The sequence below is a fragment of the Juglans microcarpa x Juglans regia genome, chromosome 8S (genome assembly GCF_004785595.1).
Source record: "Juglans microcarpa x Juglans regia isolate MS1-56 chromosome 8S, Jm3101_v1.0, whole genome shotgun sequence".
NCBI classification, from domain to species: Eukaryota; Viridiplantae; Streptophyta; class Magnoliopsida; order Fagales; family Juglandaceae; genus Juglans; species Juglans microcarpa x Juglans regia.
This window is the reverse complement of record NC_054609.1, coordinates 12,665,718-12,687,673: the sequence shown is the minus strand read 5'-3', so window position 1 is coordinate 12,687,673 and position 21,956 is coordinate 12,665,718. Positions and strand designations below refer to the sequence as shown.

Genomic DNA, 21,956 nt, shown 5'->3' with positions numbered 1-21,956 from the left:
AAAGCTTTTAGCCCTTAGCTTAGCCTTTGGATCCAAAGGATGCTTATAGATTCTTTAATATTGATGATATTTGTTGTCTTGCATAAAAGTATTATCCTTTTGATTTTTCTGAGAACAAGAAAATTAATTTAAGGTTTCAATTGAAGCATTTTGAAAGTGATGTGCTTACTAATCCAAAGTTTCAAAGTTTGTCATCCATTACATATTTATGTCAAAGATTGGTAGAGATAGAGAAATCAAAAACATATTCTCTTATTGACAGATTGATTCGTCTTGTTTTGACTCTTCCAGTATCTATAGCGACCAGTGAACGAACATTTTCAGATATGAAGATTGTTAAAACAAGACTTCGCAACAAAATTGAAGATAAGTTTTTAGCAATGATTTTATATACAATTGTGAAGTAAGTAAATTTTGTCGCGTAATTATTTAAAAAAATATATAATTTATTATTAAAAAATTAATTATTTTATATAAATCTTATATTTTATTTATTTTTTTTAAAACGATTATATCGCAGTTATACATTCCATAATTATAAATATTTTTTCACTGAATATAAAGCCGCACGAAGTTGACAAGCTAAAGCCAGTCTCCGAAAAAATCTCAAAGTCGACGCACGAGAGTTGACTGTTGGCAGTTGGCACAATATAGACTTGGAAAATCTCCTATTCGCTAGTAGAAATGTTGGCTAACTTGCTAACTTAAAACATCAGAAAGTTGGTCGTTGATCAGTCAATTCCGCGTGCTGGACACCGTAAAAAAAGAGAGAAAGAAAGCACTTTTCACATGAGCAATACATAAACATACGTGGGACGTTTTGCCCTTCGTGTATTTTATCATGCAGGTTTTAGTTTTATTTTCTCTCCATTTTTAGTCAAACAATTATGGATTAGATTGCTTAATGATCAACTGCTTCAACAAATAAACTATTATTGTCATTATTATCTACCAAGGATTGGTAACAGATACATTGTAACTTCAAAATTACAGTTATAGAAGCGGAGGAAAATGGCAAAACCATTAGGAATCCCTTGGGCTGTAAGCAAGTAGATAGACCGTACAAAGAAAAAAGAAAAAATCAGAGTGATCAGAGAGAGAGAGAGAGAGTTTATGGCGGATGTTAATGTCACAGTCATTTTGAAGGCAGAGGAGAGTACAGGCTCTTTTCCTAAATTCACGAGGAAATGGGACCACTCCCACCAACACCCAACCATCGGACTTTAAGTTACTTAACTAAGTAATGAATGATGATGGTGTTTGCATTGTGGTTTGGCAGGCTGGCTGGCTGAGAAAAACGTTAAAACTATCCAAAATTCATGTTCATCATTACAATAGAAATTATTAAGATGGTATTATTAAGATCGCACTACAAAATTATTTATTTGCGATCAATTATTTTTAATAAAATAATTATTTTCAGTTAAAATGAGTTTATTTTAATCATAAATAATTTTTTTTTTGACAAAAAAAAATCACAAATATCTATTTTTCTTGTAGTGAGATAAGAGTGCGAGAGAGACATGAGAGATCAGATCAGTGAAAGTATTAATGGCATTGGGTGAGTACTGGAGACTAGTGGGATGCAGGCAAGTTTGGCTTCAAAGACAAGAAAAATCAATTCACACAAGAAGACCAAAAGTGCCTTTTTTTCTCTCTCCTTCCTGCGGCTGACCTCTCATTTTCTTATAGCCAGTAGCCACTGTCACCTTCCTCAGCCATTCAAGCAAGTGCTATGTGGTTCTTTAAGACGATTCGAAGAAGAAGAAGAAGTATTTTCCTCTCTTTTTTGTCATAGCTATTCAGTGCTAAATTACTGATAACAGTCTGTAGAGAGAGAGAGAGAGAGAGAGATCAGAGTGTTTTTCAGAAAGCTAGTCACCAATGGCGGGTATCCGGTTGCTGCTCTTTCTGGCTTTGTTCTCTTCAGGAATTCTGGTTATTTCCTCACTTACAGATTCTCATGATGGTAAGTATTAGAACAGTTTTGATTGATGTCTGGTTTCATTCTTCATACATGTACTCTACATACAGTAGTTGCTTGCTATATATACATGATTCTTCATTCAAATATGGTTTTTCCTTCTCTGGATATATATATATATATATATATATTCAATTTGATCCCACGTCCTTGATCTGTAGTAGTATGCCTTATGGGTGTGTATATTTCAACAGTGGTTGTCATATCATGTGTTGGCGATCATATTCTGTCATGTCAATAGTATGGATATTGTAATACGCTTATATTTATTATTGAAAAAAAACTTATATTTATAAGCTTAGTATGTGACATGACTTGATTTGCAAGAAAATATTAGTACCAATCCTTCATTTCATTTGAAGATTTTGTTTTATGGTTGTTTTAAGATTATGGGTAGATAATAATTTTAAGATTCTTCTATTGGATTTTTGTAATATTAATTGAGATAAGGGGAAGTAGTGGTATTAGGGTTTCAATTCAAGAGTTTCATACCATTCATATTAAGGGCTGGTTTAGATAATAAGATGAGATGAGATGATTTTAGATGAAAGTTGAATAAAATATTATTAAAATATTATTTTTTAATATTATTATTGTTTTGAGATTTGAAAAAGTTGAATTGTTTATTATATTTTGTGTGAAAATTTGAAAAAATTATAATGATAAAATAAGATGATACGAAACACTCTTTGAATCCTAAATCAACCATCATGCATCCAAAAATCTTCAAACTATAAGAAAATGTGAATTTAATCATATAATTAATATTTAATACTGTATTTTTAGCTTATTAATACTTTCTTCTTTTTTTTTTTTTTTTATCAAAGTTGTCCATAGCTTTTTATTAGTTATTTAATATTTTTATTCATTTAATTGAAATCTCAAGATCAGTGGTTAGTGATTAAACATTTGATTTGGTGCAGCCGCTGCACTCCAATCCCTGAAGGACATGTGGAAAAATACACCACCAAGCTGGGGACATTCAGAAGACCCTTGTGGAACACCTTGGGAAGGAGTAATATGCAACGATACTAGGGTTACTGCTTTGTAAGTATCCTTGTTTTCAAAGCAGTAATTAGTGGATTTATTTTTGTCTCCACTTTTTGGGTAATTCCTTATTTATTATAACAACGTATTCACGAACTCTATAACTACAAATATCATTTATTATTGGTGTTGTTTTCAAACTTTTTCAGGGGATTATCCACAATGGGTCTAGAAGGGAAACTTAGTGGTGACATTGAAGAACTTACTGAATTGAGATCCTTGTGAGTATTCTTTTTCTTTTACTTTAGTATGAATTCCACTAAGTTATTTCAGTATAAATTCCACTTTTATTGATTGAATTGATTTAATCAGAATGTATAGGAATAGGAATATATAGGTAACTGCATCTATTCATAGTTCTAGTTATTTTGCAAAAGGAAAATACTTTAGGTACAAATGGATTACGTGACAATACGTTAGATTGTAAAATTACGTTTATTATAAAGTAGAACTAACGGATTTCATGAAGTCACATCAGTTTATGAGTTTATTTTATATAATCTTTTTGTGTCTGTAACACTTCTCGCAAAGGAAAAGTTGACATTTCTACCTCTAAAAACAATTTAAATAACCCCCCCCCCCCCCCCCCCCAATAGTTTATACAGTCTTAGGGTGTTAAGTTCCCACACACTCCTTTGAAAAAAAGTGAGGCCCATCATTAAAAACATGAATTTTCATGTAGGTTCCAGATTTATTAATTTTTTTAAAAAGAAGTGCAAGACTTGCAAACTCTAAAACTGTAAATATTATTTATCTTCAAATATCCCAAAAACTCCTCCCTCATCTTTAAAAATGATCTAAATATATCTTTCCCTCCAAGGAAAATTAGAAATAATCCATATCCCTAAAAAAGCTAAAAGAAAAATAAAAATCATACTTCATCATAGACTTGAAAAATATATGTATGGATTCTAGTAAAATAGAAGATAATAGTCATTTGTTATCTAAATCTAGAATTGAGTTTGGGGGAAGAAAAAAGCAAAGTTTTACTATTGAAACTTCTGCATGACCTTCCTCCATCCTCTGTTGTCCCTTCAAACCATTTCTTCTCTCCTCTTCATTCTCCTCCCCTCGATCACAATTTATCAAATAAGAGTTTTCAGTTGCAGAGGAAAAGTTATTATCTGTAAGCCATGATATTTCGCTACCATAGATGCGTTGAATATCTTGGGTCCTTTAAAAACACAATGCTCGATATGTTTTCATCTTGAATTGGATTTAAAATGTATATCTTTTCATTCTTGTATAAAGAAAATTTAACTATCACCAAACATCTTCTGTTTTCCTGATAACTTGAGGAGACCAATGCAATCTTAAACAGCATGTTCTGGTCTGTTCAATGAAGTACTGACATTATTCATTTCCAGGGACCTGTCATTTAACCGAGGGCTTACAGGTTCTCTCTCTCCTCGCCTAGGGGATTTGCAAAAGCTTAATATCTTGTAAGATCCAATAAGCAAGCTAATTTTCCTATCTTCCATTCAAGAAACTCTGTATCTAAGCTACAATTATATAACTCAGACAAGCATACATGTTTTTGTTTTTCATCTTTCAGAATCCTAGCAGGCTGCAGCTTCAGTGGTGAAATTCCTGATGAGTTGGGCAATCTTTCAGAGCTTTCCTTCCTGTAAGATCTTCCATTGTTATAAGATAACTACATGAAAGAATACTCTGGTATTTCATGTCTGATATATTCTATTCTGCTCTCACTTTCAGGGCTCTCAATTCAAACAACTTAACTGGTAAAATACCCCCGTCTTTGGGTAAACTCTCCAAACTCTACTGGCTGGACCTGGCGGATAACCAGTTGATAGGACCCCTCCCCATATCAACCTCCTCTACCCCAGGCTTGGACCTCCTTCTGAAGGCTAAACATTTGTGGGTATTCTCTCTTTTTTATTTGTTTACCTTCATGGGGCCAAAATATTAGATGAGTTTATGGTTTTTTAATATGCTTTTTAATGCAATACAATGTTGCCCAACAATTGTTTGATTTCTATGAACTTGCAGCCATTTCAACAAGAACCAGCTTTCAGGTTCCATTCCGGCCAAACTTTTCAGCTCTAAGATGGTACTGATACACATGTAAGTTGATACCACCCATCAGTTATTTTTATGTTTTTCAATTTTCTAGTTCTAATGCTTGCGGTTCTTTGAAAAAAAAAAAAAAAACACAGATTATTTGATGGAAATAAACTTTCTGGAAGTATCCCATCAACCTTAGGGCTCGTACAGACTGTTGAGGTTCTGTGAGTAAAAGCCACCTTAATTTAATCTCTATTTCATTTTTAACTACACCTTTTTTATATATACATGTCTTCTCTCTGACATTTGGAGTAAAATCTGTTCACATTTGCAACAGTCGACTTGACAGAAATGCTATTACAGGAAAGGTCCCATCTAATCTCGGCAACCTTACAAGCCTCAATGAATTGTGGGTATTTGTTTCTTTACTATATGTCAGTTCTTTTAGTACAATCTTCTTGGTGGGTACTTAGATTTCTCCTTCCTGCTGCTGTGTCTTTGTTAGGAATTTAGCCCATAATAATCTGGTAGGCGCTTTACCAGATTTAACTCAATTGACGGACCTCAATTATGTGTAAGTGGATGGCATGGAATTTCCATCGAAAGTTTAAATTTCTAATTAACATGTTCTTTCCATGTACTAAGGAATCCTGTTCTGTTGCTTATTTTAACCAGGGACCTTAGTAACAACTCGTTTGACCCATCAGAAGCTCCAGTTTGGTTCTCAAACTTGCCATTACTCACCACTCTGTAAGTCTTTGGTATTTAACAAAGGAAAATTCTCCCAACATTTCTCCATAGAGAAAAAAAAATAAAATTGTGGCAATGAGAGATCTAGTTCTTTGAATTATAGCATGACCTTATGTGATTGATGTGCAGGATTATGGAATATGGGTCACTTGAAGGGGCTGTGCCACAAAAACTCTTCACCTTTCCACAGATACAACAAGTGTAAGTTCTGATTAGAATAAGAGTCCATTAGACCATCACGATATGTGTAGAAAGTTTAAGTTTGACAATTCAATTTTTTTCTTTAATTTTCAGGAAATTGAAAAACAATGCATTTAATGACACATTGAACATGGGTGAAAACATCGGCCCACAACTGCAGCTAGTTGATTTGCAAAACAACGATATTTCCTCAGTAACGGTGACTTCTGGCTACACAAAAATATTAATGTGAGAGAGAACTCATGGCCCTTCATCTTCAGTCTTGATAGTGTATTTTCTCAAAATCAGCATTCTTATTTGTCTGTTTTATGTACTTCAGATTAATAGGAAACCCAGTGTGTGCTGCTGATCTATCAAATACAAACTTCTGCGAGCTTCAGCAACAACCTACAAAGCCCTATTCTACCAGCCTGGCTAATTGTGGAAGTACATTATGTCCTCCTGATCAAGAGCTCAGCCCTCAGAGTTGTGAATGTGCCTATCCATATGCAGGAACATTTTATTTTAGAGGACCCAGATTCAGGGAATTGTCCAATGCGAATATATTTCATTCATTGGAAATGAGCTTGTGGGTAAAACTAGGACTGACTCCTGGTTCAGTCTCTCTTCAAAACCCCTTTTTCAATACTGATGACTATCTTCAAGTGCAGCTAGCACTCTTTCCAGCAATTGGAAAATATTTTAATAGGTCTGAAGTTCTGAGAATTGGGTTCGACTTGAGTAATCAAACATACAAGCCACCTCCACAGTTTGGGCCCTATTATTTTATTGCATCTCCTTACGCTTTCCCAGGTTGAAATGACATCTATTCTCTCTCTCTCTCATTGAGAAAAAATATTTTTCACATTGCATGGGATTCTGGTACTAAAATGGGCAACTGACAATGAAAATGTTTTTCAGCCACACATGGAGCAACTATTAGCTCTCCTGTAATAGTTGGGATTGCAATTGGCTGTGCCATTTTGGTTTTGGTCCTTGTTGGAGTAGGGATATATGCTGTTCGGCAAAAGAAACGTGCAGAAAGAGCCATTGGATTAAGTAAACCATTTGGTAATTAATATAGAAACTAATCGGTTATGTTTGATTTTTTAATCCTAGATTTCGGCATCTGTATGTAGGTAAGATGAAACATTATATATTTGTTGTCCTATATCGCTAATTTACTCTATGTTTCCAGCTTCCTGGGCACCAAGTGGTAATGATAGTGGGGGTGCACCGCAGTTAAAGGGAGCAAGATGGTTTTCTTATGATGAACTCAAAAAGTGCACCAATAATTTCAATGCAAGCAAGGAGATAGGTTCTGGAGGGTATGGCAAGGTACATGTCTCACTATCCAATCAATTCTTGTGAAAACTTGCTTCCAAGCACTGTTTTATGACATTTTAATGTTCTTTTAGGTTTATAGAGGGATGCTTTCTGATGGACAAGTTGTGGCTATCAAAAGAGCTCAGCATGGATCAATGCAGGGTGGACTTGAGTTCAAGACTGAAATTGAGTTGCTTTCTCGAGTTCATCACAAGAATCTTGTTGGCCTAGTGGGTTTTTGTTTTGAACAAGGAGAACAGATGTTGATCTATGAATTTTTGCCTAATGGAACACTTAGGGAGAGCTTGTCAGGTACATTCATTTTATTTTAGTTAAACCAAAAGGCAAGCACCCTCATCGGCTATTCTTGCTTAGTAGGTTATCAAAACTTGTTTTTGCAAAATAAATTAATCATTTTGCTCGACAATATTTCAAGTTTTATGAATAATCTACACCAAATCCACAAGGAAAATACTAGTTAGTCACCTATTTTCAAAGTCTAAAAGAAATTGTGTCGAAATATGAACTGCAGGAAAATCTGGCATTTATCTCGATTGGAAGAGAAGACTCCGCATTGCTCTTGGCTCAGCCAGAGGACTAGCTTACCTACATGAGCTTGCTAATCCTCCTATAATCCACAGAGATGTTAAGTCCACCAATATTCTGTTGGATGAAAATTTGACAGCAAAGGTTGCAGATTTTGGCTTGTCCAAGCTGGTATCGGACGGTTCAAAAGGGCATGTTTCAACTCAAGTGAAAGGCACACTTGTAAGTAATCTATAGAACCTCTTAGCCTATTGAGGTTTTCAATCGGACAAGTGGTAGTGAACAGTTTATTTTTTCCTGCATTTAATGTAGAGTTGCTGATGCACATACATATGTACAAACGGACACATGCATGTATTATTAACATGCTGCTAAGGGAAAATGCCTTAACTTTTGATCTTCATTCCTCTTTCTTTTTCATTTTTCGTTTTTTTTTTTTCTCAGAAAATTGTTTGTTTGAAAACTCTTTACAAATTCATCTCATAAATTGTAAGTTAATTTGTCCATGTTCAGTTACTGGTGATGTTGTGACCAATCCAAGCAAGTACCTTATGGATTGGGATTCTTCAGCATAATAATTGTATTGATAGATTGATTACAGGAGGGAGGGAGGGAGGGTAACTTAGAATATCTCAACAGTATTTGCAATTCGTTTTTAATGTTTATTTGTTTCTTTTTTCTTGTTCATGTATGATGTCGTGAAAATCAGACATACATCGGATCCTTCCCATCCTAATACAGAGTAACAGTGCTTGAATAATGTATCTTCACTGGAGTTCTCTCTTGAATTCATTTTTTTGTTTCTGAAATGTCTTCTACTGGCAGGGTTATTTGGATCCTGAATACTACATGACTCAACAGTTAACTGAGAAGAGCGATGTGTACAGTTTTGGAGTGGTTATGCTTGAACTGGTAACAGCCAAGCAACCAATTGAGAAGGGAAAGTACGTTGTCCGTGAGGTGCTGACAGCTATGAATAAGAACGATGACGAGTACTATGGCTTGAGGAACATGATTGATTCATCCATTAGAAACATAACAAATCTTATAGGGTTTGGGAGGTTCCTTGAGTTGGCCATGCAATGTGTTGAAGATTCAGCTGCAGACCGTCCAACAATGAGTGAAGTGGTAAAGGCACTTGAAACTATTTTACAGAATGATGGGATGGCCACAAACTCAACATCTGCATCCTCTTCTGCAACTGACTTTGTTGCATCAAAAGGTGCTTCTAAGCATCCTTACAAGGACTCTTTACCAAAAAGGGATGTTACTGACAGTGATGCCTTTGATTACAGTGGTGGATACACCCTCACTGCAAAAGTTGAACCCAAGTAGCATATACTCTCTATGATCTACATTTGCTTAATTTTTTGCTGTTTGTTTTTTGGATTTTTAGGGAAAATTAATGTTTTGTATAAAGAAAACTGTTACTTGTTCCAATGAATGATGTGTCTAGAATGTAGAAAAATTTGTCAAGACAAAACTTACCACTTGAGAATGTCATGTTTGGCTCTAGAGAAAGGAGAAGAAAAGGGTAGTTAAAATTCAAAATATTTCTTTAAATACAACTTCATTGCTGTTAATATGATTTTAATATATAGTTGGTGTGGAAAGATATTCGTTAGTACAGTTTATTGTAGACTAGCTTTCAGCTGCAGTATGTTATTCTATGGAGCTGAGTTCCAAAACACGAAAAAAAAAAAAAAAAAAAAAATCATGGGAATTGGTATGATAAAATTAGGGTGAAAATATTTGAATTTGGATGGAGATCATCTAGATTTCTTATGGTAGTCTACCAGGTGGGTCTTTATTTTTCTATCATTGCTTTCCAATTCTGCGGTAAGGATTTTGCCATATTAGTATTTACCATATTAGGTTTGAAAGCGTTAAAATATGAATTTGGGAAAATTCATACAAAGAATATAGCTGTAAGGAAAAACCTAGCGGCCCGGCCCAGCCCGGCCAGTCGGTTTCGGTTTCTAGGGACCGAAACCGGTTTTCAGTCGGTTCGGTTTCGATTTTCATGTTTTGAAAACTAATTTACCTAATAAAGTATGCTAAGAAATCTAGACGATCATAATTCCTAAATTTGAAACGATAAATGTTGATGCTTGGGAATCACTTTTAATTCCCAAATTGTAAAGTGGTAAATGCTGATGTTCTGAAATCACTTTGATGGAGTTTGAAAGCAATAGTTGGGATTTATTGAAATGGATCCCACAGATAAGCTCAAAAGATGCATAGGATCTTAAAACTAATCCAGAAAAATACTTCCTTACAAGAGAATATAAGCGCAAGCAGTGACTCCCTTTATACAATCTCTTTTCTAAAAACACAACTGAGGGGGGTATTTTTTTGGGAAAGTTCTACGGTCTCTTCTTTTGGTAAGTAAATAAAAATTGTGAGAAATCAAGCCTGGTACTAGGGCCGTAAATAAACTAATCTGTTCGATAGCTCACTTGCTACTTGTTTGGTTAAATTCGAATTGAACTTGACTCCAAAAAAAAAAAAAAAAAAAAAAAAAAAAAAAACTTGCCCGTGAAAGCAGATATCCGCTTGATTAGTAAATGAAACATACCCAACAAAACTCGACTCGACTAGAGTAAGGCTTGTTAAGGCCCGCTCGTTTATTCTTGAGTTTACTCGTTAGCTCGACTCGATTAAAGCTCATTTATATATTAATAAATATATACATACACATGTATATATACATATATATGTATTAACTAATAATATAAGCATAACACTTTTATAATTAAATATATAATATGTAACGTAATTACTTATGTCTATATATTGAATATACTCCATAGCAATATTTTATAATTTGTACAATAATTAGTCAATAAGATTTAATAATTTCATATACTAGTATGTGAAAACCACATATGAAATAGATATATACTATCATATTATGTGTATGTATTAATAATATATATATGCATATAATAAATTGTTATTATGGATAAATATCAACTAGTTAGATATTAATTATTTATAAATTTTTAAAATCTTATAATTCAATAGAGGTTATACTTGTTAGTTGTACAAATTCAATACTAGATTTTTTATTTTTTTATTTATCTAATTTATTAATTATTAAATCTTATAAAAATAAAAAATAAATAAACAATTCGAGCTTAAACTCGAGCTCGTTTGTGGGATGAGCTCAAGCTCAAACTTGACTTGAGAGTTTAGTTTACCGAGTCGAGTTCGAACAAAGAATAAATAAAAATCTCGAGTTCAGACTCGAGCTCGAGTATTTTGAGTAGAGCCGAGCTCGGCAAGTCAAAGACTGGATCAGCTCGACTCGGTTCGATTATAGCCCTACTTTGTACCAAAAAAGAAAATTAAAAAAACAAAAAGGAGGTGAAAATCAAGTAATTATTAAATACTTTCGGAGTACAAACATGTAGTACATCTTATTATAGGATGTCATGTCAATTAAAATTAGTATTTACATAAGAAATTTTAATTACATAACATGTCGTGAGATATGATGAAAGTACCACATCATCCGTATTCTGAGAGTATCTTGTCATCCGTACTCCTTAACTACCTAAATAACTTTCCATGAAAACCAAGGGTACAAGTTTGGAACTGATATTGTTGTCCATGTCCAAACCTAGAACATGTTGATGGGCAAAAGAATACGACATTCTTATGACTAGATTTCAATTGGTAAGGAAATCTTCATGAGACAAGAGGTAAGGAAAATAGGTAACAGCGCCGCAATTGTATGCTATCTATTTTGAGTTACAATACGATATTAGTTCAAAATACTAAGTTACTAACATTTCAATGCATTAGAAATAGACATTACATACAAGTTTTAACTAAGAGGATGCTAGGTTAGCATCTCTTAAGACTAAATAGCCCCGTTGAACTGTATATCATTTTCTTTATCCTGTGCAAACTCTATATATGAATAAGAAAGCATAAGAAATTTTTTTAATCTGATTCATTGTTATCTGCATTTCAAAGGTTAACAAGATTTTTCATATCAACTGATTCTCATCAAGTCCATACATCCAAACACTAGCCAACCGTGGTCAGCATTTGCTTAGAACACAGAGAACCCAATCACAATACTTCCGATCCCCCAACCCAAAAAAAAGAAAAGATTAAAGGCTTAGTAAATGTGACTATAAGCAGAACTAGGAAGCTCCCGGGTGCTCTCGAGACAGAGATCTCATTTTTACTGATGCAGGTGAGCCATGAAGCTGTTGTTGGGAGGCAGAGGATCCAGCTTCTTTTGATTTAACATTTGTTGTAGCTGATGGGTCTGACGGAACAGAGATGTCCACCCTTCGCCACTGTAAATGAGAGCTCGAACAATGAAGTTTGTTAGTAGTAAAATTTCTGTTGATGTGAGTTAAAGGTGCTTGGGATGGAGTCCCAGCATGCTGGGCTGGTCCCGGTGTTGCAGCTGCTGATTCAGCCTTCCTCAGCACCTACACAGGAATCATAAGCGTAATTAAAAATGAATTCAATATCAAGCATCTTTAATCTCTACAACAACAATTAAGATCATTTGGACAACGAAAGATTTAAACCCATCTGAAGTTGCAAATACTTTATATAAATAGGGGGAGACATGCAACTATCAGGTTTTCTTTAAGACCTTTGTCACTTCAAGCTCAATCAACTAAAACAAATATTACATAAACAAAAAAGAAAAGAGTCAACAGGGTCAATCTGTGGCGCCCCCAGCCCCCGCTTGGGATTTAATGGAAACTGAAACACCGGGACATGTAACACCAAGGTTACCTACCCCTCGTACATGACAGATAAGATGCAATACACCTACTAATAACTAATAGTATGCAGTATATCGCAACGAAAAGTCAACTTAGGTCAATTTAAAGGAAACATTAGTCATAGTACTGAAACATAAGATCCCAATACTATTGGATAATTCATAAGAGACATCAAAGTTGATATAAGTTTCTAAAGAACTCCAAAAAACACGGGACCAAACATTTAAAAGCTAGACAGAAGATCTTTTCCCAAAAGTGGTCCCATAACATTGTCTTGATCTTTAGTGAGATTCGGGCCTCACTCGCTTCTCTAAAACCCGGTCCTTGTCCCTATTATGGGACCTTCTAAACTTTTATGTGTCTTCAATTATCTCAATAATTGTTTTATCAATTGACTCGAGATGGTCCAAAATGGAAGGCTCAGACAAGCCTATAACCATCTTAGGCACGATCCTCTCCGAAGGAGGCACTATCCTCTTGCACTTTGTCATTTGTGTGGACTAAACCTGTCACAGCTTCTATCATTCCAAGTGAGAAATGATAGTGGGTAAATACATTAGTGAGATTTCGAGAAATCTCAGTAAGTAAACAAATAACGTGTAACAGATATCATAAGTATATGCAACAAACTTAACAATGAATGTATGAACATGAATTTATACTTATGCACTTGACCTTTAAAAGACTTCGTAAAAAAACATGACATTTCATGACTTTTGCTTTCATAAACATGCTTTCATCATTTTATACTTATAACATACTTATGAGCTCGTGGCGTTTCTTGGCTTACAACATACATTGGATACCTCACGGCTCCTTTATGCACCGTGTGTTCCCTGCTAATTACCGTATCAACCATTGGCCACTTTGACCAAAGTAATTACGTCTTGACTTTCATACACAGCAGCTTGCATTTCACCTTCACTTTAGGTGCACCCACTAGCTTTAGGTGCGATTCCGCTCCGGTATCCTTTTCTTTTAGGTACTATTCGAGATCCGCCAACAGTACTTCATCGACCAAGGGGTATCCCTCCATTTTAAACACTTCTGAGATGACAGAGGAGTTCCACGAGGACATTCCCTCGTACCAGTATTTGGGGTCGTGATAAAAACTTTACTTTTTAAAAATACTCTTTTCCTTTCAAAAAGGGTTTTCATAATCCCAATGTATGTGACATAATAATGAACCTTAGAACTTTCATGAGACACATGAAATACCACAATGCTTCATCATAACCATAAGATGCCGAAATGTTTCATCATAAAATAATGCATTCATACATGCAATACATTTCCCGTTACGGCTTGAAAATATTAGAACATGTGAACATGTTCCCTTATAACAATTCAAGACATGCATATCAATCAAAGCAATCCATTCCAAGATTTCATGTAAGGGCCAAAACCTTCAAACCCTAATATAACCAAAAATTGTTCTTATCACATAAAACCCAAAGCACCAATTATCTTACTTCATTTATAAGGTTGGCTGAAAGCTTTGTGCGGAGAAACATGCAATCCAATCAATTTTTCATGAACTTGGAATCTTCTAATGCATTGAACAAAGACTTTTAACATGGAAACCTCATGAGTGCCGAAGCATTTTCTTGTGTGTATGGCTGATCCTTTCATGATCTTAGTCCAAGCCGAAATGGTAAAATACAACATTCATATTCAACTAACATAGAACATGCTGAAACCCTACATGACTTGTTACTTCATCTCTTTCCACATTATACACATCTTCCATAACTCATTTCAATCATACTTTAAACAATCATATCAAAAGATATTCATAGCACATAGAACAACAATAATATCATAAAAGACCATACGAAACTGAAACAACCAACAAGTTCACAAGCCATATACATAAAAAATCCAAGTACAAGTTAGAGGTGTACTTACAAAAATCCGAAATATGTGTTTATAGCAAGTAAGCTGAAAATTACATGTACTACTAGTTAGGATCATTACTCAAGAAAACCCTAACCCATGTGTTTATGTGTAGTGCTTCTTATACCTTTTTCTTTCCAAGAAACTCCAAGTTTTTGGACCCTTCTCTCTTGAATCCGAAACTTGCCTTCAACAAAAACCCTAGCTACTACTCACTAGTGCCATGACCCTCTTACCTCAAAATACCATGCTTTAAGGCTTTAAAAGCAAATAGGGTTACATTCATCTTTCTTGAAGAAACTCTAATCTAACCATGTGAGTGTAGGCGTGGTTCATGTGAAATAACCTTTCAAAACACAAGCTAAATCCATCTAGCTCAAGTGTGTATGGATGTTAGAGCATAAGTTCTAAATGAACTATGCTTAAACCAAATCTCCCTTCCTTTCATGAAGCCGTGTGTGTGGTATGTGTAAAACAAAGAAAAGTTAGCTTCTTACCTCCTTAGTTCCTCTTTTGAAAGTATCCTCACTATCCTTAAGAGAATATTGAAGTGAGTGTTTGGTTGGTGAAAAAAATGATGGACACTTGGGAGGAAATGTGTGGTAACCTAAACTCACAAGAGAAACATAAAATGACCAAAGGTTCTAGGGTTTTCGGTTTGTCCCCTTTTATAGACATTCAAGAAGCCTTTTGCATGAAACAAGCTCATGCATGGATGCCAAGTGGCGTGTAGCCCTATCGCCTTTTTCTTCTAGCTCATCATTAGATTGAGTTGGAAACCCTAATACACCTCCTTGCATGTGGCGTCCTCTTCCTCCAAGCCGAAACTCACTTCCTCTTTCGCCCTTTCTTTTAATGTCTTGGTCCAATGTACCTCATGGCTAAAAGGTCTTTTACTAAACTCAAATCTCCCTCCATCTCTTAAAAGTGTGCATGTGTGCCAAGTGGCATGTGAAGAGTGTGTGCATATACATGGGCTGCCCAAACGCTACACTTCCCTAGGAGATCTTCTTTTTCACCATACCTTTGAACAAACAAGTGATTGGTCCTTTTTGGCACAAAGAACCTTGTCTTAGCCGTCCACCTCAAGGGGTTTCTTACACAAAATATCCTTCTAGAAGCCCTTGGGCGTGTAGCCTCCTTCCAATCTTGATCTTGCTCCTTCCCAAGAAAACCTTTTTACCTACCTTCATGCATGGATGACACATGGCAAAAAGCAACCTTTCTCTTCTACATTGTTGCCGTCCATGGCCTCGGCCTATCCTAGTTCCACTTTCCCATATTCCTAATCATTTCCTTCTAGGTTCCTTCCCCCATAGTGACATGTGCCAAAAGCTTTCTTCCACAAGCAAAGATCTTCATGCATGCGTGACACATGGCAAAAAGTGCTAGATCTTCCTATGGTAAGCGTGTAAGCCAAACCCTAGTTCCTTCTCACCTCTCTTCCCTTATTTCCATCTAGATTCATCAAGTCCTATACATAGCCTCATTGGATGACAAGTATCATGCATAAACCTCAAGTAGGGCGTGAGTCCTAATTCCATTGGGCTTCAAAAACCCTAATTTCCTACAAGGGCCGAAACTCTCATGAGCTTAAAAGAAAAAAAAAAATACACAAAAGCCAAGAAAGTATTGGTCGTCACACAATCCATATAAGACTTTCAGTTCAGTCCTTTGTCACTTCTTAATCCTCATATACCAATCAATGATCAAATAGAAATATACAAGATAAAACAAAAGGAACATTGTTTACCTTTATAGTCCTTGAAAAAAACTGACTTCCACTCAATTCCAATGCTTTGTCAACAGACTCCTTGCTATCAAAAGTAACATGAGCAGACCTAAAAGACGATTAATGTCATTATATTGTATACACCCTGTATACTTTGATGTGCTTTTTGTGTTTTTAATAATGTTTTGTTACTTTTAAAAGGAAAAAAGATACCATATATAAATAGAACATGTACACAGTAAGAATTATAAAACAATTGAGAAAATGTTATTACCCTTTTCGTTGTGAAGTAAGAATTATAAAACAACTGAGAAAACGTTATTACCCTTTTCGTCGTGAAGTTGCTTCATCAGTCAGAATCACCACGTTGACAACTAACCCACATTTGGAAAAATACAAGGATAATGCTTCTTTAGTGGCTGCAAAATGTACCTGATATTTCCAAACCAACCAATGGACAAGTCCATTAGTTACTAGATGACAGTGATGCTGACGAAGAAAAAAAGAAAATTAAAGGATAAGCTTGTCCAAAACTAGTCGGAATTTGCCCTACTTTTGATAATGGTTTACATTGAAGTTCTAAGGAATAATTTATGCTCCCCTAATTGAAAACGCACTCAACAAATAGAACCTTAAATGCAAGGCCTAATCAAGTTCCTCCACTGGCGACTCTCTTGGAGTATATGTCCTAAAAGAACTAGGATTACTAAAATCAGGATTAACTTTTGTTTTTTGGATAAGTAATGCAATATTGGGTTTTATCTTCCAATCAATTAATCCCCATTTCAGGGACATATCTTTATAGGCAGGGCCTGGGATCACTAATTATATTTGAATGAGCCCATCCATTTGGTCACTCTCCTTAACAGATGAGAAAGACCCTGCCAACATTCAATGTTCCTGAGAGGAATATTTGAGGTCTTATGACCAAACAAGTGAAAGTTCAAAGTAAGATCCTGGGCTTTATAATTGAATTGAGTGCAGTTTTTGGCATCCCAGAAGAGGTTCTCGCACTCTTAGAATCATGTATGAACAATAAAACCCTACTACGATACTTAAGGAAATCTGGGTGTCATGCCTAGAGATTTAACTTCTAGAATTGTCTTTATTAATGTAATGCTCTCGGTAGACTACCCTTAATCCACATCTTTTGCCTATATATAATAAAGATTAATGTAATGCTCTCTTTCCCAAAATGAGGTGCAGCAATGAGGAAACCTTAGGTGTGACACTTCCGAAAGTCTAAAAGTGATGCCTGCTGTTGATTACAGTTATGTCCTAGAATTAATTAACCTTTTTTCCTATGTAGAGGACAGGCCTCACAATTTGTAGTTTTAAGGGAAGACACGACCGCTAGGCTGCCTACTATACATGTGTAGGCATGGGATTTCCAAAAATATACAGTGTCTCCCTGTCTTTGGCAGAATGGAAAGAATAGGATCATCAATATTGCAGACTTCATAGCCAGGAGTATAACACGTCAATTGTAAGAGCAACTTCAAAATCAACACTTGCTTCAGTCTATCTTGGTGGTGAGATAAGTCCATCCCTATAACATGTTATCCATGACATGAATTGGGTGTTGATGAAACCATCAGGTGCTAGTCTATGTTGTAACTCCTACTGCTGCTAATGCCTTCTCATTAAGTCCTTTTACCCCAATTATAATCATTCAAGCCCTATCCACAAGAATCTTTACTTTTGTAATACGGTTTTAATCAATAGCTTTTTGCCACCATTATTCCCCTTTCTCAACCTCGAGAAAATTAAAACCTCAATATCTATGTTGCTTCTGCTGCCCAGTGTCCATTTGGGGAGCATCCATCCCTTGTCAATTTGGTACTGGACTAAAAGAAAAATGCTACTAAAAAATTAAATTGTCCCAAGGTGGCTGTTTCAGAGCATTGTCTATCAGCATCAGCAACAAGCATATAGATGGCCATTAGATTCCATGTAATTATCTAAAAGCTTAAAACCCTACTTACAATCTATATGGCAACAGTTGGAAGTTCATAAAAATTTCAATGCCCTTCACACAAATTCCCGTTTCGCATTTTAGTATTTTCTCCCTACAATCACAATAGTTTAACAAATTGATAGCAACCATTTTTGTTGAGACCAAAAGACAACAATGTTTTCTTGATGCGTGGAACCTCACGGCCCATGAGACTCACTGTTGGGGAGTGAACCATATGGAACCGCATCCACCAGAATTTTGCATTAGATAATCCATCCAGTGTACCTGGGCTATGCCTACTTTTGATAAATAAAATATCTTATTACTTATAAAAAAAAAAGATAATCCATGGAAACTCTTAGTGCAGAACCGAACTCAGGATTTCTAACTTTACGGCTCATCCCAAGCCCATTCTTAGACAGCAGAGTTAAGCAACCCCAAGAACTCATAGTTAGGACCTTATTTCTTCTTTCTTCATGACCCTTTGCAGTTAATATGATCTTGCACTTAATAGTAAAGAATATGAAATCTATTTCTGAAGTGACTTTAGCTGAGATTAAAGTAATTATTACATGATTAATTCTCATAAAAATTTATGCCATTCTATTTATAGAAAAATTTGAAGATATATGTTCCAGAAACAGCCTAGAAACAAAAGATCTAGAAATATCAGGATAACAATACAGTATGCATCAACAAGCCTTGCCAAGATGGAAAGGTACAGAAGACTACAACAGAAATTGTAAGCACAACTAAGAAACAATTCTCATAGTAAAGAAAAGGCATCTAGAAAAGGTTCTATGAGTTTACATCTGTCACTATTATAGTTCTTGATTCAGAATCTTCTTCCAGACGCTTCGACGAACCTGCAAAGTCCCAAGTGAACAAAATCCAGCATGAAGTTGGGCATTCGGTATAATATAGTACATTCAATGAGCTTCACGGCCAAATAGTTAAAGCTCACTACAGATAAGAACTTAAAAGAAAGATGGTTCAACAAGCCAGATCTTTTTATTCAATGGCGAAGAAGAAAAGTATCCTTGAAGACCTAACAGGAGCTAATTGATCAATTTGACTGTACGACGTGTCAAAATCTTGAGAAAGATCAATTATTAAATTTATTCTAACATTAGAAAAATAAAAACTGTGATATCCCAATAGAGGAGGTGAAGGACAGGAAAAAAAGATGGAGAAACTGTTTCAGCTCGAAAATATGAAGGAAACTGAAAAACTTTAAAACCAAGAATAATTATGAGGACATAAAAATTGCTGCATTTTCTGGGATGGCCTTACCAAAATTTAACAATAAATTTGGCTTTCTATCTTTTTCCATCTCCATCTGCCTTGATCGGAGCCTAGACATTTCAGTCTCGATTTGATGCAATTTTTGTTTCACATCTAAAACTTCCTGTATAAATGAACACAATGAACCAAGTAAACCCTCCGCCTATACGAATCCAACTTTATGGGATGTCCTTGAAGGAAACAAAATAAAGTTTCTAGCATGAAAAGGCAAAGATTATTCCATGGGAGAATAAAAATACACATATCAGCTCTTTTTAACAGAGTAATAACACCATTACATAATGTCGTTGTAATATGATTAGCAGCTTTGATTTTATTCATTGATCAATGAGCATAGTTTAGCCGGTACAGAACATACCGAAGCCAAGTTTGGAGCAGTAGTCTTATGTGGTTTTTTCAAATCCTGTAAATTTTCTTTGCTTTGGAGACCCGTTTTCCTCTCACCCACTGAAGAAGCTGAACCAGCACCAAGGCCAAGACTGATGTCACCAAAGTGTCTCTTTTGTCTGATGTTATTTGTGGAATGCTGTGGATGAGGCTCGTGCACTAATGTTCTACCCTCGGCAAGGTCATTCTTACAGAGAACAGGAACTTCCCCTCTCGCAGTCTGACTATGTCCACCATTCGGTGCAGTACGCATTGATGATCGCCAGTTAACTAGTTGCTCATCTTGATTAATCTGAGCAACAGCACTCACATCAATAGTCTCACTCCCTTCAGATGCATTGTCCAATGGCTTGCCAAGTCTATCCCAAACACTGCCTCGTGGCCTTCCAATGTGGTGAGACTTGGATACCACACCAGTTGCATGTGCAGAGAGGCTTGTTCCAGTCACATTATTAGCAGAATTTCGGGGATGAGCATTTCCTGCAAGGACGAAGTGAACGTGCTGCTCAATGTGGTTGGCATATAAGCAACCACAAACTTGCATACAAATTGCTATGGATTTCGAATGAACCATCATCAACTTTAATTTCAACAAACAGGAATACATATATTCGGAAAACCAAAGAAATCTCACCTGATGAGGAGGATTTAAAATGGCTAGAAGGAGCTTTTACAATTTTTTCTTGTAAAACCTGTTTAGGTGACCGATTGGACTCGTGTAAAAGAACCTGCTCTACAATGAAAGGAGCAAAAATTTATAAACAACTTAGACAAAAGGATAAAATGCGATTCTCAAGGAATCGCTGATAAAACCCCATTCCACTAACTGATCACTCAAAATTTAGTTATTGCAAACCTTATTATTAGATTTATTAGTAAGCTGTATGCTTTTTTGTCCAGCATTGATACCCTCATCCATTTGGGTCAGCCATAGGGGCAAACCCACGTTATGAAAAACTTCACCGAAAAAATTAAGCATGCATCTATCACATAATACACTGACCCAAAAAAGAACAAGAGAAAGGGCTCAAGTCTCCGAGAAAAATTTTTTTGATAGGTAATAAGTTAATTCATTGATAGAAAGATAGGTATAGCCCAAGTACAAGTCTCTGAGAAAAATACCAAGGAGGAGGGATAAGCATGGTCGTGTTTGGCGGTGACAGCAGCGACATCTATTGAATCTGATAAAGCAATAATCTCTGAACTGGATTGAAGAGCATGACTCAAGAGGAAATCCCATAGCCTACAAAGAAAGACAAGTCAGATAACCAATAAGTACCCGAAGAAAGAATAAAGAAGAAAAGCAATCAGGGAGAGCCGGAGGGAAGGTACCAAGTAACGAATTCTGCAGTCCTCTCGCCAAGAAATGCGTCCAAATCATCCCTCGCCTGATATTGATGCTTTCCGTTGCAAATAAGCACCGTTATATACTCCTGTTGGTTTCATCGTCGAATAAACAAAAACTGATTCCGAATGAGTATTGGATTTGGGCAGATGGATGGGTAATCAGTAACAAAACCGAAAAAGGAAACTCTGGAATCGCTTACGGAAAGAACGTCGTCGGAGTAATCAGAGAGGAAGTCATGGAGCTTGGAGGAAATGGACGACTTGAGAAGGGAATCGGCTTCCGATTTCCGGTTAATCTTGAAAAAAACAGGCTTCTCCGACCACCACGATATACCGCCACCCATTCCCGAATCCTCCCAACTCTCTTTCTCTGGCACTGCTGCTTCGGCTCTTCCCACAACTCCACTCTCTTTTCTCTACTCTCTTGTAAGCCTTCCATTTCCAGATTCTGAAATTGGACGTCGGTTTAACACCAGCCGACTTCCATACTAACGACATGTAGCATTGCAACGAAAGCTACACACGGCATGTGAGTGAAAAATCCAAAACCAAAAAGAGTACTTGTAAAAAACCCCAATTTTAGAGCATTAAAATTTTTGTTTGATTTTAGGGTGAGTTGGAAAAGCATAGTAAAAAAAATCCTTTCTTTTTTTCTTTTTTTTTGAAAATTCAAACTTCATTTCAAACAACATTACTATGGCCTTCAGCTATTAC

General features: G+C 35.7%; 2 protein-coding genes across 5 annotated transcripts; one reads left to right on the top strand and one right to left on the bottom strand.

Annotated features, from left to right (window-relative positions):
* Positions 1-1,545: 1,545 nt before the first annotated feature.
* On the top strand, positions 1,546-9,356 carry LOC121244575 (leucine-rich repeat receptor protein kinase HPCA1-like). Of its 2 annotated transcripts, XM_041142707.1 has the most exons (19): positions 1,546-1,969; positions 2,908-3,031; positions 3,181-3,252; positions 4,399-4,473; positions 4,587-4,658; positions 4,748-4,909; positions 5,042-5,116; positions 5,209-5,280; positions 5,394-5,465; positions 5,562-5,630; positions 5,732-5,806; positions 5,936-6,007; positions 6,101-6,235; positions 6,327-6,799; positions 6,908-7,057; positions 7,185-7,324; positions 7,405-7,624; positions 7,845-8,080; positions 8,684-9,356. In XM_041142707.1, exons 1-19 carry the CDS (start codon positions 1,885-1,887, stop codon positions 9,191-9,193), a joined length of 2,889 nt encoding a protein of 962 aa, XP_040998641.1. In that variant the 5' UTR covers positions 1,546-1,884; the 3' UTR covers positions 9,194-9,356. The 2 variants fall into 2 exon arrangements, with proteins under 2 accessions (XP_040998641.1, XP_040998642.1); XM_041142708.1 differs by lacking the exons at positions 1,546-1,969; positions 2,908-3,031; positions 3,181-3,252 and adding an exon at positions 4,032-4,256.
* A 2,441-nt stretch (positions 9,357-11,797) lies between these two features.
* Positions 11,798-21,683, bottom strand: LOC121244799. Of its 3 annotated transcripts, none has more exons than XM_041143007.1 (10): positions 21,443-21,683; positions 21,228-21,328; positions 21,018-21,138; positions 20,530-20,623; positions 19,867-20,375; positions 19,497-19,611; positions 19,014-19,069; positions 16,572-16,678; positions 16,268-16,355; positions 11,798-12,312 (listed from the first exon to the last, which is right to left on the bottom strand). In XM_041143007.1, the coding sequence occupies exons 1-10, from the start codon at positions 21,584-21,586 to the stop codon at positions 12,016-12,018; spliced, it is 1,632 nt and encodes a 543-aa protein (XP_040998941.1). In that variant the 5' UTR covers positions 21,587-21,683; the 3' UTR covers positions 11,798-12,015. The 3 variants fall into 3 exon arrangements, with proteins under 3 accessions (XP_040998941.1, XP_040998942.1, XP_040998943.1); XM_041143008.1 differs by having other exon boundaries at positions 20,530-20,628; positions 21,443-21,483; XM_041143009.1 differs by lacking the exon at positions 16,268-16,355 and having other exon boundaries at positions 12,130-12,312.
* Between the last annotated feature and the right edge of the window lie 273 nt (positions 21,684-21,956).